The sequence below is a fragment of the Tursiops truncatus genome, chromosome 13 (genome assembly GCF_011762595.2).
Source record: "Tursiops truncatus isolate mTurTru1 chromosome 13, mTurTru1.mat.Y, whole genome shotgun sequence".
NCBI classification, from domain to species: Eukaryota; Metazoa; Chordata; class Mammalia; order Artiodactyla; family Delphinidae; genus Tursiops; species Tursiops truncatus.
In genome coordinates this window covers 73,290,842-73,303,167 of record NC_047046.1, presented here as the reverse complement: position 1 = coordinate 73,303,167, position 12,326 = coordinate 73,290,842, and the positions used below count along the sequence as shown (strand labels likewise).

At 49.7% G+C, this 12,326-nt stretch overlaps 1 protein-coding gene and 1 long non-coding RNA gene across 5 annotated transcripts in view; both read left to right on the top strand.

The window, feature by feature from the left end:
• CCBE1 (collagen and calcium binding EGF domains 1) overlaps positions 1 to 12,326 on the top strand; it is a 244,326-nt gene that overhangs the window by 203,284 nt on the left and 28,716 nt on the right. For all 4 annotated transcript variants that reach the window (XM_073790784.1, XM_033837809.2, XM_073790785.1 and 1 more), the window contains 2 exons: positions 757 to 891; positions 3,191 to 3,343. In XM_073790784.1, the coding sequence (XP_073646885.1) occupies positions 757 to 891; positions 3,191 to 3,343 (288 nt within the window). The remainder of the gene's footprint in view (positions 1 to 756; positions 892 to 3,190; positions 3,344 to 12,326) is intronic.
• LOC141276218 (uncharacterized) lies at positions 3,355 to 5,956 on the top strand. Its single transcript, XR_012325443.1, has 2 exons — positions 3,355 to 4,481; positions 4,991 to 5,956. It is a non-coding gene; the product is annotated as an uncharacterized lncRNA (long non-coding RNA).

Sequence of the window (12,326 nt, the reverse complement as noted above, 5' to 3'; positions counted from 1 at the left end):
TTGGTGAAAAAGAGGAAGCAGGCCCCCAGGTAATTCAGCAGAGCCTGGCCACCTAAAGCTTCTTTGCTCTCTGGATGAATGACAAAAATCAACTACTGAATTGCACACTATAAAAGGGTAAATTTTGTGCTATGTGGATTATATTTTATTAAAGGTGTTCTATTTAAAATGAAAAAAGGAAAGGCAGCAAAAGAGAAATACAGTGACTCTTGATCATGGTGGAAATGCTCAAGTAGATCAGTTTTTAGAAAGAATAAACATGAAAGTTTAATATCTGTAAATTGACCCTCCTGAATTTATATGTGTCCAAGTACCCACAGGACAATCTCCCTTTCCGCAGGGATTGCATACTTTGGTTTGAAGGTCTTTGCGCTAGATGAATTTATTTGAGGTTACTTTTACATGGTAAGCACATTCTTCTTACATAGATTGTGCCAATCAATACACCATTAAAGTTTGTAGTGATGCTCTTATAGAAAGAAAAAAATAAGGATGGTGAGGTGACCCAGGGAGTATCACAAGTGATATTTCCATTTAACCATTGAGATTCTGAGCACTCAGTTACCCACTGCAGCCCTCCTGCAAGATGCCCCATGGCCTGAAGAGTTAACTCCCTCTACACATAGCTGGTCACACCACCGTTCCCCTTGAGCGGAATGCAGCCTAGACAGTCTGTTCCCGACCAGGGCTGGGTGGGCCCCGCCTCCGTCTAGTGAATGACTGTGGTGGTTTTGAGTTCACACTTTTCTTTTTCAGATTATGATGTATGTGCTGAGGCTCCCTGTGAACAGCAGTGCACGGATAACTTCGGCCGAGTGCTGTGTACTTGTTACCCAGGATACCGATATGACCGGGAGAGGCACCGGAGGCGGGAGAAGCCGTACTGTCTGGGTGCGTTGGTGCTGCGCGTTATTTCTTGGGTCCTGAGGATGTGCCAGATTCTGATGATTCTTTGGAACATTCTTCATCAGTGGGGACCAGCTCTCAGGAGCCACTTGGATGCCTCCCCTTACATCCTGATACTTGTTGGATGGAGTTGGGTTGGTACTATTCTAGGGGTCACTACCTTTCACCATGATTATTAAAACAAACGATGACCAAGGGATTCTTCAGGGAGTGGGTACCAGTCAGATCCTAATTGGCAGTGAGATATAAGAGCAGGAGAAGGGGAATATTACCAAGTGAAAACTAGAATAAGGTGAAACAGAATGTAAGGGGGCAGAAATGTGAAAATGCAGGAAGAACGAAACAAGAATAAGCCTCCTCTCAGAAGATGACCTGGAAGAGAGACTGGGAAAGAGGAGGTGTCTGTATGGCAGACAGGCTGGAAATGACTCAGAGGGAGCTGACGCCAGCCCCCGGGGCACAGCTGAGCAAAGCCAGCATCATCCATCGCCACCAGCTTGCTCCCTCCCCCCTCACTCACTAGGCTTCCCAGCCCTGCACTCCTTGGGTTCTGAGGCAGGTTTATGGTCGTTGGACCCTGGAACTGCTTGTATCAAAGTGTGGTCAGTGCATGTCTAAACTGTCTCAGAAACATCTGGGCTTATGGCTTAAAAAAAAAAAAGGTTCCTGGCCTCCCCTCGAGACTCTGAGGGTGGATGCAGAAATCTGCATATGCACAGATGCACAGTGCAGTTTGAGGATGAGCTCAAAGATGAACTTAGGAGACTGCAGAGGCATCTGGATAGAAAATAAAGCAGCTGTGATGAGCAGCCCCCTTCTCCGTCCCAGGGGGGCTCTGGAGAGCACCACTTAAGAGAGGTTCTAGGTGTTAGCTCTCCTGGTTTCTCCCCAGTGGCCCCTGGCATGGCGCCCCCCACTGAACAGGAATGGAATTGAGACCACCAAGCAAACGGAGGGGGACCCGTGGGCTCTCCTGCAGAGAGCACCGTAAACCCGTGTGTACCACGATCCGAGGTCCCAGGTGCCAGGGCTCTGATTTCAGTTGCGGTAGCTCTGGTACCCATTTCTTTTCTTTGGGAGGCTTGGGGACCAGCAACACTAGCAGTCTGTTAAGAGTCCCACCTGTTTCTCTCTCCTTTCAACCTTGTCCTTCCCCCTGTGGACAGTAGAGGCAGCCTTGCCCTTAGGTTGAAGGCAGGGGCACGTGGACAGACGTGGTCAGCCTGGGGAATTGCAGAGGAGGCAGCAGCTGTGACAGCTTAGCTTACGGGTGACGTAGTATGAACTGCCAGGGAACATCCAGATGACCACATGCCCCTCGTGGGCACACAGGCCTGCCGGGGTGGGTCCCAGGCAGCTTGTCCAGGGAGTGGCTGGGACGTTGTCGGCATCCTGGAGCGCAAGGTTGGGCTCCGTCCGCTGGCCACATGTGCACAGTCTGGGGCTGTGTGTCCTGGCCGCCACCCAGTATCTTCAGCCAGTGAGCAGGAAATGGGTTTGGGCCTCCTTCTCTTGCCCTGCTGGGAAATGGCTTTGTTTCCACCCGTTCAGTAGGGGGGCAAGTCTGTGATGTGCGCAGTTCACGTGGACTTTCTCTGGTTACTTGTTTGATGGTGTCGTGGCTCATTTCCACCACTCAGGAGGGGTCTGTTTGGGTCATGGATGGGGCTGAAATTTCCTGGGGAAAACGCTCTCCGTTAGACCCATTATGACTATTTTCTTTTATCAGAAGTGCCTTTTCCCAGGTATCATCACGTCTCCTAACTGAGAAGGAGCCGTTCCTAGTGGCCTTGGGTCACCACCATGCTGTTAGGAACCACTGGTTGTAAAGGGAACATAAAAACCCTCGGCACACTAGGGTCTTTGCAGGAAATCATTTCTACGATAGTCGTTTTCCAAAATGTGTTGCCATCTGTTATCTCATTTCCTCTTCCAGGGAGCCCTGCAGAAGTATTTAGGGCAGGCTTCCCTGCCATGTTCTATGGTGAGAACTTCGGAGGCTAGCAGTACCTGCACCAAGCCACGAGAATTGGTGGCGGCAAAGCCACAACCAGGAACCCCATCACTGATCAGTTTGTAACCATGGTGACACTGCCTGAAGTGCTCTTGTCACGAATGGCCCACATCTTTAGCTTCCTGCTTTGTTCCAGGCTTCAGTGACAGAGGTCTGTCAGAGTGTCCTTTGCAGACATTAACAGAAGGGCCAAGCCTAAGGTCGCCTGTTGTGTTGGAAGTGATCTCTGTGAAACTGTCTTAGCGTTCTCTGCGTTTGGTTCAAACCCAGATATCGACGAGTGCGCCACCAGCAGCGAGACGCTGTGCATGCACATCTGCGTCAACACCTTGGGCAGCTACCGCTGTGAGTGCCGGGAGGGCTACGTCCAGGAGGATGATGGGAGGACGTGCACCAAGGGAGACAAATACCCCAACGACACTGGTGAGTAGGGCAAGTAAAATTATCCCCCTAATTGGAGGGAGGGAGGGGAGGGATGGGCAGGCAGGCACTTGGAAACCCAGTAGGCTTCCTCAGGAAGCAATGGGCAGGAAGGGGCATTTGTATGAATGGTAGGTGGGATCTGGGTAAGAGAAAGGTAGAAGGTCAAACCCCTAGAGAACTAGTGAAAGAGCTGCCTGCTAGCAGCAAGGCGTGCGGCTGGTTTTGTGCTGGGAGCTCTGCACCAAGCACGGAGGTGTGGTGTGCTCATGGACAGATCGGTGGAACTTAGTTACGAACTGAGATCAAACAAGGAGGAGCAGAGATGAGGCCAGAAACACTGGGTTCTCTCAAGGAAAAAAAAAAGGGAGGGCTGAATAGAAACATGAAACACTTCTGTGTAACGCAGCAATCCATTTCAGCGCTACTGAAAGTATAGTCTGTGGCCCCGTGCCTGCCTGTGAGCTGTTATTTGGTTCATGTTCAGGTTAAAAAAAACCAGAAGTTGAGAGTGTTGAGAAGCACTTTGCAGTCGTTCATTTTTATTGTATTTAGCAAGCCCAGTCCACCCTGACGTGGAGGACTTTTAGATGCTGGCCTTTCTTTGCAGAGTTTGAGAAGCTGCTTTATATTATTTTGACCAGATTCCACCAAGATGTCTGATCACTTAAGGATGTGATCAGCTGGAATGTTGGGTCATTGCCTTATTTAAGTGTGGAGGGGAGGGAGGGAGGAAGGAAAGGGCATTCCTGAATCTCCAACCCTTGTAGGCCAGGAAGCTGCCGAGCTCAGAGTTCAGCTCTGACTCCTCGGGAGGGCAAAGTGGCAGGAACGCTGTCGTCTGCTGGGAGCGGTTAGCTGGGCCTGGGCCATCTCTGGGTGGTGAGGGGCTCCCAGGGCAAATCATCTCTACCAAGAAATGCAGGGGAACGGAAGGACCAGAAGTGCTGGGCGCTCAAGAGGTCACGGTTCTCCCGTGTAACCTGAGATTCACAAAAGGGTGGAAGGCCGTTGCCATCAGCTGGGGACAGCAAGCAGCTGGGGACCAGCTGTCTCACATGGAAAAACTACAAAGCAAATCCTGAAGAGCAAGCGGGTTGAGTCATGAGGAAGCCACCATGCATGAGAAATAACGCGAAAGGTCTGCTTGCAGTCAGCTCCGGCTTGGGCAGCTTGGGGTCATTGGAATGACTCAGAGAGCTTAGTGTGACACTCTTTAAAGCCTGAAGCATGTGGGACCTGGGCGCCCAGAGGTGCTTAAAAGCAGGGGTAATCAGTCTTTGGGGCATTTTTCAGACATTTTCAAAACATTTTTTCAGACCACTCTTTAATTATTACTCAGAATTAAAATCACTTCACTTTTGTCCCATGGTGGAGAAGGTTTGGGGGAGGGGGATGTGTAACTTACCTCTTAGATTATGTCCTTCGTTGAAAGGAAGAATCTCACTGAAAAATGAGGTGCAGATTTTTAGCTGCTGATATATTAGTGATGGGCTGACTTGAGAGTTAGGAAGGAGAAAGCAGCTTTCTAATTTTTCGTTTTGGAATTGGATTTCCAGCTGTGCTGCAAGCCAGGGAGCCCGTGGGCTTGGGCCGAGGGGTCCTCAACCTCGTAACCCTGTTGTGTCTTTGCCTTATATTTCTATTCAGGTGAAATCCCGTTTACCTGGGCGTGAAGGGCAGCCTTGAGCAACCCAATCTAGAGGAAACCACAGAGGTGGCAGCAACAACTGCTGAGTATCAGGATGGGGTTAGACGGTAGGGATCTCTAAATTGTAGGAAGCGGGCCACCTGTGAGCACTTCCCACCTGGTGGGGTAGAGTGGTCCGCTCAGAGACCCAACCTTAACTAGCAGAGACCACAGGAGTCGGATGGAATTTCCAGAGCCTAGGGGAAGATTTTATACACTGAATCTACTTGTTCTTTGGTCTCAGGTGGCCTCTACCTCTTGCACTAATTCCTAGTGTTCCCAGCCTCACCCCTCTGAAGTCACCCTGCTTACTGTGTGGTACCCCAGGAATGGGTCTGAGCCAGAGGCAGTGACAAGGTAGGGCCTTGGTGGGACATGCTCACCCCCTGCCTCGCTCTTGGGCAGTGTGGACCCAGAAAGGAGCCCAGCCCAAGGGCCAGGGCATGGGAAGGTCCCACTGAAGCTTTGATATTAGCAGTCTCTTGTGCTGAGTCGGTCCTGGGACCACACTCCTCTGTTTCCTTTCCTGAGAGGTGAATTGTACTTCTTTGAAAAATGTCCAAACACACAAAATTTTCAGTATCAGAGGTCAAGAATTTAAGTGATAACCATTTTGACTTCTAAGGCTAAGAATTCAGTAAAAAAATCTGAGCATACTTAATTATTAATTGGTTTTGTACCTTCTGTACTATTACTGTCATTTAAAGACATATTTTATCAACCATTTATTACAGCATTTCCCCATGTTGTCATCTATAGGACTTTGGGGTCCTGGGAGGTGTTAATTAGCCTTTCTTTGTTTGAAAGGTTCTGTGTTCAGGTGTTCGGGGGAGAATGCATTAGAGCACCAGCTTCTGCAGGGATTCATACTGTGAGTGCGTTGAAAGCTCTGAGGTTGCCATTAAAAGATGTTCATTTTGATGAAACCTGCACTTCCCAAAATTATTTTCTGAAGAAACACTTATAAGCATCTCACAGATGACGGTGTCCTGAAAAAAAAAAAAAAAAAAAAGTTCTAACTTATTAGCATCAAAGAGCTGAGCCCTGGGGCCCAAAGTCGGTAAGTCATCTGGTCGACTTTCAGGCCGAGGATGTTGTCATCGCCAGAGGAAGGAGCCAAAGCCAGAGGCGGGGAGCTGTTGGCTGTCGGCTACAGAGCATCTAATGAGTGAAAACAGGCCATTCTGCCCTCCGGAGAGAGAGTTTGTTCCTGCTTACAGTGATTTAAATGGGCAATGTCCTTCTGTTTAATCAGTAAGAACGTCTAGTGGTTATAAGGCTGGGCTTTCTTGTAACACCACAACTCACTTAGTTTGGGATTTTTTTGGGGTGGGGGTGGGGGGGTGCCGTGCTGCGAGGCATGCGGGACCTTAGTTCCCCCCACTGGGGATGGAACCCACGGCCCCTGCAGTGGAAGCGTGGAGTCTTCACCACTGGACCGCCAGGGAAGTCCCCACATAGTTTTAAAAACTGAAACAGTCCCACTGTTTCTATTGTATCCCAAGTGCCGCGCCCACAGCAGCAGCATTCTAGAATTTCTCAGTATTTAATTTTCAATGACTGGTCTCTTGAATTCACCACACAGGCACAGAGGACTCACGTTTGGTTTTAGTGTTTTATTAAGAAAAACATTCCAACACCGGTAACCAAGGGCGTCGGGGGGTTAGGGACTGAGGGGAGTAATTCGTACCCATAATTAAAATTATGGGAAAGGACAGGCACGTTCTATGCCTTGAACGTTAGAATCAGTACTTAAGTGATGGGCCCCTGAGAAGATGGGGGGCTGGTTTTGATGATTCGGGCAACAAAAGCAAGCATCCTGGATTCATCTCTGCAGCAGCTGTGATGCAACGGAAAGTTCCTTGGCTTGGAAGGTAGGAGAGCTGATAACCAGAGAGCCGCTTCAGCGTCTACCAGCTGGGTGTCGTTGGGCAGCTCTCCGGATCTAAGTTTCCTCCTCTGTAGACACACAGGTGTTGGATTAGGTGAGCTCTAAAGACCCTTTTACCATCACAAATCTTTTTCACAATTTGGTGTGATTTAGCATCAGCAAAAGTGGTCGAAGCCCTACCAGCCCCGTGAGTCCCCGTGCAGTTTTCATTTCTTTGTCCTTTATCTAGGCGAGTGTCAGGACTTGAAGGCATGCCCAGCTCAGCACCTTCTAAACTGAGAACTTTCCCTACAGTATCTAAAAGATGAATAATTAACATCCAGATATTCAGCTCAACAGTAAGGAGAGTTAGGGGGCTGGACCAGCCCTGCATCTGGAACATCAGAGGCAGCCATGCAGTTTCATCCGTTTTAGATTAATTAATAAGCCCAATATTTCATCACAGTCATTTTTTTCAAGAAGAGATAATGATGATGGAGTACAAGCACACGTGATCTAAATCCCCCTCCCCTCCCTTTTTTTTATTTTTTTAACTTTGCATTGACTGGTGTCTGTAACCTTCCAGTCAGGAATTTTAAATCGAACACAATGTCAGCTCATTCAGGAAGTGAGTGGACAGCAGCAGGGCCGGCCTCAGAACGGCCTCTGCCCGTGGAAAGGTGGTCATGTGCCCACGGGCGTGGGGACACAAGCCGTCTGGCTAGTGGGCGGGAAGGGAACTCTCCATCACTTCCAATTTTTTGTCTTTGCAAATATATGTCTGGAGCCAGTGTAGGCACCCCAGGGCGTCTGTAGCACTGACGCGGAGACAAATTAAGGATATGTTGGCTCCGTAGTAATTAGCTTTCTGGTCTCTGTTTTTCAACTTTTGTTTCTTTTCTGATAAAGTGACCTTGACCCCCAACATCAGTTATTTCAGGGAAGGCCAGGTGTTTCATGTAACTTTCAAGCTCCACTAATCCATAGATCAGCCATTGTCAACCTGGGGAGCTTTAAAAAGGCTGACAGCGTTCCCTTGTTGTGACCCCCAGATGGGTGGCATGCGGCATGGTTGGCAAGAATTTTAAACCCTCACCCCCGCCACTGTCCCTAGTGGTGGTAATGTGCCACCAGGGCTGAGCACTACCGCCAGGGCACAGATGTGCACGATCAACTTTTAAAACCAAATGTGCTTGGTGACTGCCCATATGAAATACGTCGAGAACATTCTTTAGTTTTCCTAAGTTGGTTAAATATTACTAAGATGGCATCTCAGGAATTCTGTTTCTAACGCTTACGAGGTATAGCCTGCTCAACGTCAGTAAAAATTAGAGCTACGCGACCCCCTGTGGCTAGTCAATAATATTGCACCTCTAAAATCTGAAGGAGTTGGAGCAGAATGTTAAGCGATGCCTCACTTAACATGGTCGTGCTCATACTCAGAGACACCACTTCATGAGTGGAGAGGAAAGAGAACATGCCAAGTCAGAGATGTCTACCCAGATTTCTAAACGAATTATTCATGTAGCCTATTCAAGATTGTTTTAGCTCCACGTTTGATGTTACTGTATCCTGTACCGCAGCAGGCTAGATGAACCCCAATTCAGAATAGACGGCATGTGCCAGGTCTGCACACACAATTATTTGTCTTCAAACTCTCTGGAAGTTCTTTCCAGAGGATGGTGCAGAGAGCCCTCCCCCCATCTGTAATTTTGTAGGGAACTTAATAAGCAGTGATACCAACCATGACGATGATATTAACATTTATGGGGCACCTGCCGCCTGCCAGGCGCTGCTCTGCGAACTTCCAGGGGTTATTTCCTTCATGCCTCACAGCAACCACAGGTGACGGGGTCATTGTCGTTCTACCGTTCAAGGAACGGGCAGTCACAGAAGCTGTGACTTCCAACCTGCAAGGCACGAAGTGGCAGCCTCAGGGTTCGAATCCTGATCACCTGACTCCACCGGAGCCTGTGGTCCTTACTCTTCCTCTGTGTGCACGGGAGCTTCCAAAGGCTTTTGGACAAAGTTACCCTTGTTCTCTGTGTTTTGATAATTCTGCAAAGGGACAGGAAACAGGCCAGGGATTTTCAGGTGAGAGGTTGCTCAACAGAGCTGCTTCCCTGGAGCGGTCTTTGTCGAACTTGCACGTGCTTCCGAGTCACTTGGAGACTTTGATAGAACGATGCACCAGGCCCCCCTCCTGAGATTTTGGATTTCTGAGAATGGATACCCAGAGGCTGGCGCTGCCGCTGCTCGTCCAGTGACCACATGGAGAATTACTGCCCTGGAGCCCACCTGGCAGACAGCTCTCTAGTGTCCTGAGCAGAACCCCCAATAGCGGGCTCACTGTGCCCCAACAGTGCCAGATGCGGACCCTGTAAGTGCTCGTCCGCTGCACGCGGCATTCCGGGAAACCTAAAGCAAATTACTGTCCTCCTCTGCCTCTCACTTTCCTTGTCTGTAAAGGAGGCTGAACTAGAGATGTATCAATTCTAACATTCCATGATCTAAATGAAACAGAGTCTAGAACCTGGTAAAGAGGTTATTATCCTGAAAATATCAGGTTGCCCTATTCTTCCCAACACATGGTAAGTTGAGCTGCGTATACAAAAGTACAAATGGACAGATGGGCTTTTAACTCTTGTTCACGATGGCCTGGCTCTGCCAGCAGGGCTGGTTCCTTAAAAGGAAGGCCCGTCTCAAATCACTGAACAGGTATCCTCATTCATTTTACATTCTCCATGCCTCCCATGGGGCCTGGTGAATAGCAGATGCTCCATGATGGCTAAGAGGGAGGGAGGGATGGATAGATGAATGGGTGGATGGACAGATACATGGATGAGAGAGATAAGTGGGTGGGGAGATGGGATGGATGAGATTGGTAGGTGGGTTATGAGATGGGATTGCATATACTGGCCAGTAGATGGCATGGAATGAAAGAATGCTAGGTTGGGAGAGACGGATGTCACCCAGCTGCCCTTAAACCTAACAAACCTAGAGCTGGGGTTATCTATATATGCAGGAGTCCACCGTTGTCTATCATCAGTACAACCAAAGTTGGGTAAAGCTTCAGTCCTTTACCACCAAGTGTATTGTTGCATGGAAGTTCCCTTGTGTCACTGTTATGTTGGAGACCAATCGAAATAACTCTTGTTCTCCTCAGATGTGTTCAAGCTCCCTAGGCAAGTGGGGCTGTAAATGGTACATTAAATGGGGATAAAGAGCCTAAAGGAAATTGCCTGATTTGTAGGAAAGGTATTGGGCTCAGATTCAGGAAACCTCAATTCTAAACCCACAGCGGTTAATAACTTCCGGACGTCACGGAACCTCAGTTTTCCCTCATTCTGTTGTTTGTGTTAATCCCAGAATCCTTGAAGAATCCTTTTATCAGGCAAAGAGAATTCAAAGGGCTTGGTGGGCCTGAAGACTGCCAGGCACCCTCTCCCATTTACTAGAACCCAACCTTGTGCCAAGGATTTCATAGGCATCACCCCCATATAATCATCGCAATAGCCCTGTGTCTTAGGTTTTACTGTTCCAGTGTTATGGTTGAGGAAATTGGGTCTCATAGAGGTTAGATAACTTGCCTGAGGTCTCTGAGCTAGTTAGTGACAGAGCTGGGATACGCACCCCTCGCACTGTGACCCTGGAGGCCATGCCCTTAAATGGCATTTCACCGTCTCCAAGCGAAGACCTTTCTCATGACCCGGCTCGTGACACAGCTACGGTGTGAATGGAAACAATCCCGCATGGCTTCTGGTTGAGCGTGGTGGAAGGTGGGCAGAGGCCGGGGAGGCGGGGAAGCTCCTGGTGGGACAGAATTAGCCTAGAAGATGGGGATCAACAAGGCACCCCTGTTAGGTTATACACAAACATGGAAGGATTTAAAAAGAGGCAGCCTGTTTCCCGGAGGTTCAAGTGCTTTTCCCAATCACACGCTGACAACCTAAGCTACAGTCTGTGTATTCAGGAATCGCAGTGTTGCCTATGGCAACGCAACCAGACAGAGCACTGCTTCGCCCACCTCAGCCTGCTGGCTTGAGAAGCGTGTTCCTAGCGTGTGCGCACACCAGGCCTCAGGCCTCCCACCGGCTGCGGGGAGGGCTAGGGCCAGTGGGCCCCCTCCCACCACCCCGTGCTGCAGGGAAGGAGTCTGAGATCTCGACTGCCAGGTTGCCCCTGGGTGCCCTCACCTCCCAAAGAGCAGAAATACCGGTCACCGTGTAGACCACCAGGCAGGCACAGACCCCCTTGGAGAGGCACTGGGGCTGCATGAGGAGGGATCACCTGAGCGTGAGGCTCTCCCGATGCCCACTTCCTCCTCCCATGTACCCGTGCCCTAGGCCTGCCGTAACCACCGTGCCACCATCTGGGTGGCTTAAAGGACAGAGGTGTGAGGCTACATGTCTGAGATCAAGGTGTCAGCGGGGTTGCCGCCTTCTGAGGACTGTGAAGGAGAACGTTCCAGGCCTCTCCTCCAGCGCCTGCTGTTTCACCAACAACTCTTTGTCATTCCTTTGCTCCTGCTGCCTCACCCTGACCTCTACCTGCATCTTCACATGGCTTCTCCCTGCTGTGTCCAGATTTCTCTTTTTTATAAGAACATCAGTCATATTGGATTACGGGCCCACCCTACAGCAGTATGACTTCAACTTAACTAATTACATCTGCAGGACCCCTATTTCCAAATGAGGCCACATTCTGAGGCACTGAAGGGTTAGGACTTCATCACGTGCACTTGGTTGGGGAGCGGGGGGGACACAGTTCACCCTGTAATGTTCCATTTCGCTAACTGAGCATCCGCTGTGTGCGGTACCAAGAAGCAGCTCCAGTTCCTGGGCAGCCCCCGCTGTGGCACATGCACGAGAAGCTCCTCTCTAGGGAAGCCCGGGATCCCCACCATCTGAGTAGGCTGCGTGGTAAAAGCTGCCTGACTGCAGAGGACAGGGCTTCTCTGTGTATGGGGAGGGGGGTCTCAGGCAACCCGTGAATTGGGTCTTGGTAGCTCATAGGAATCCACAAGTGGAGACGGCAGAGAAGGCTTCCCAGAAGAAAGGACGGGAAGAAGAAAAGCACGTGGGCCCTGGAACTTACCTGGCGGTCCAGTGGGTTTGACCCCTGGTCGGCAAGCTAAAGTCCCCCATGCCGTGTAGCACGGTCCAAAAAAAAAAAAAAAAAGCACATGGGCCCAGAAGCAGAAGAAATGACCTGGAGAGACATGTCAGTTGACTGTCCCTAGCTACTTTCCAGATCCTAGTGTTATACGTGTCACACCAACAGGACACCTGGCCCAACACCAAGGGCTTCAAAGGTAGGAGAGTTGACACTTGCCTGGGTGTCAGACTGTCCTGCCACCACCCTGACCAAAACTGTCACCTTCCCCCTGTCACTTCCTCTGGGCCCATATTGCACAGCTACCATCT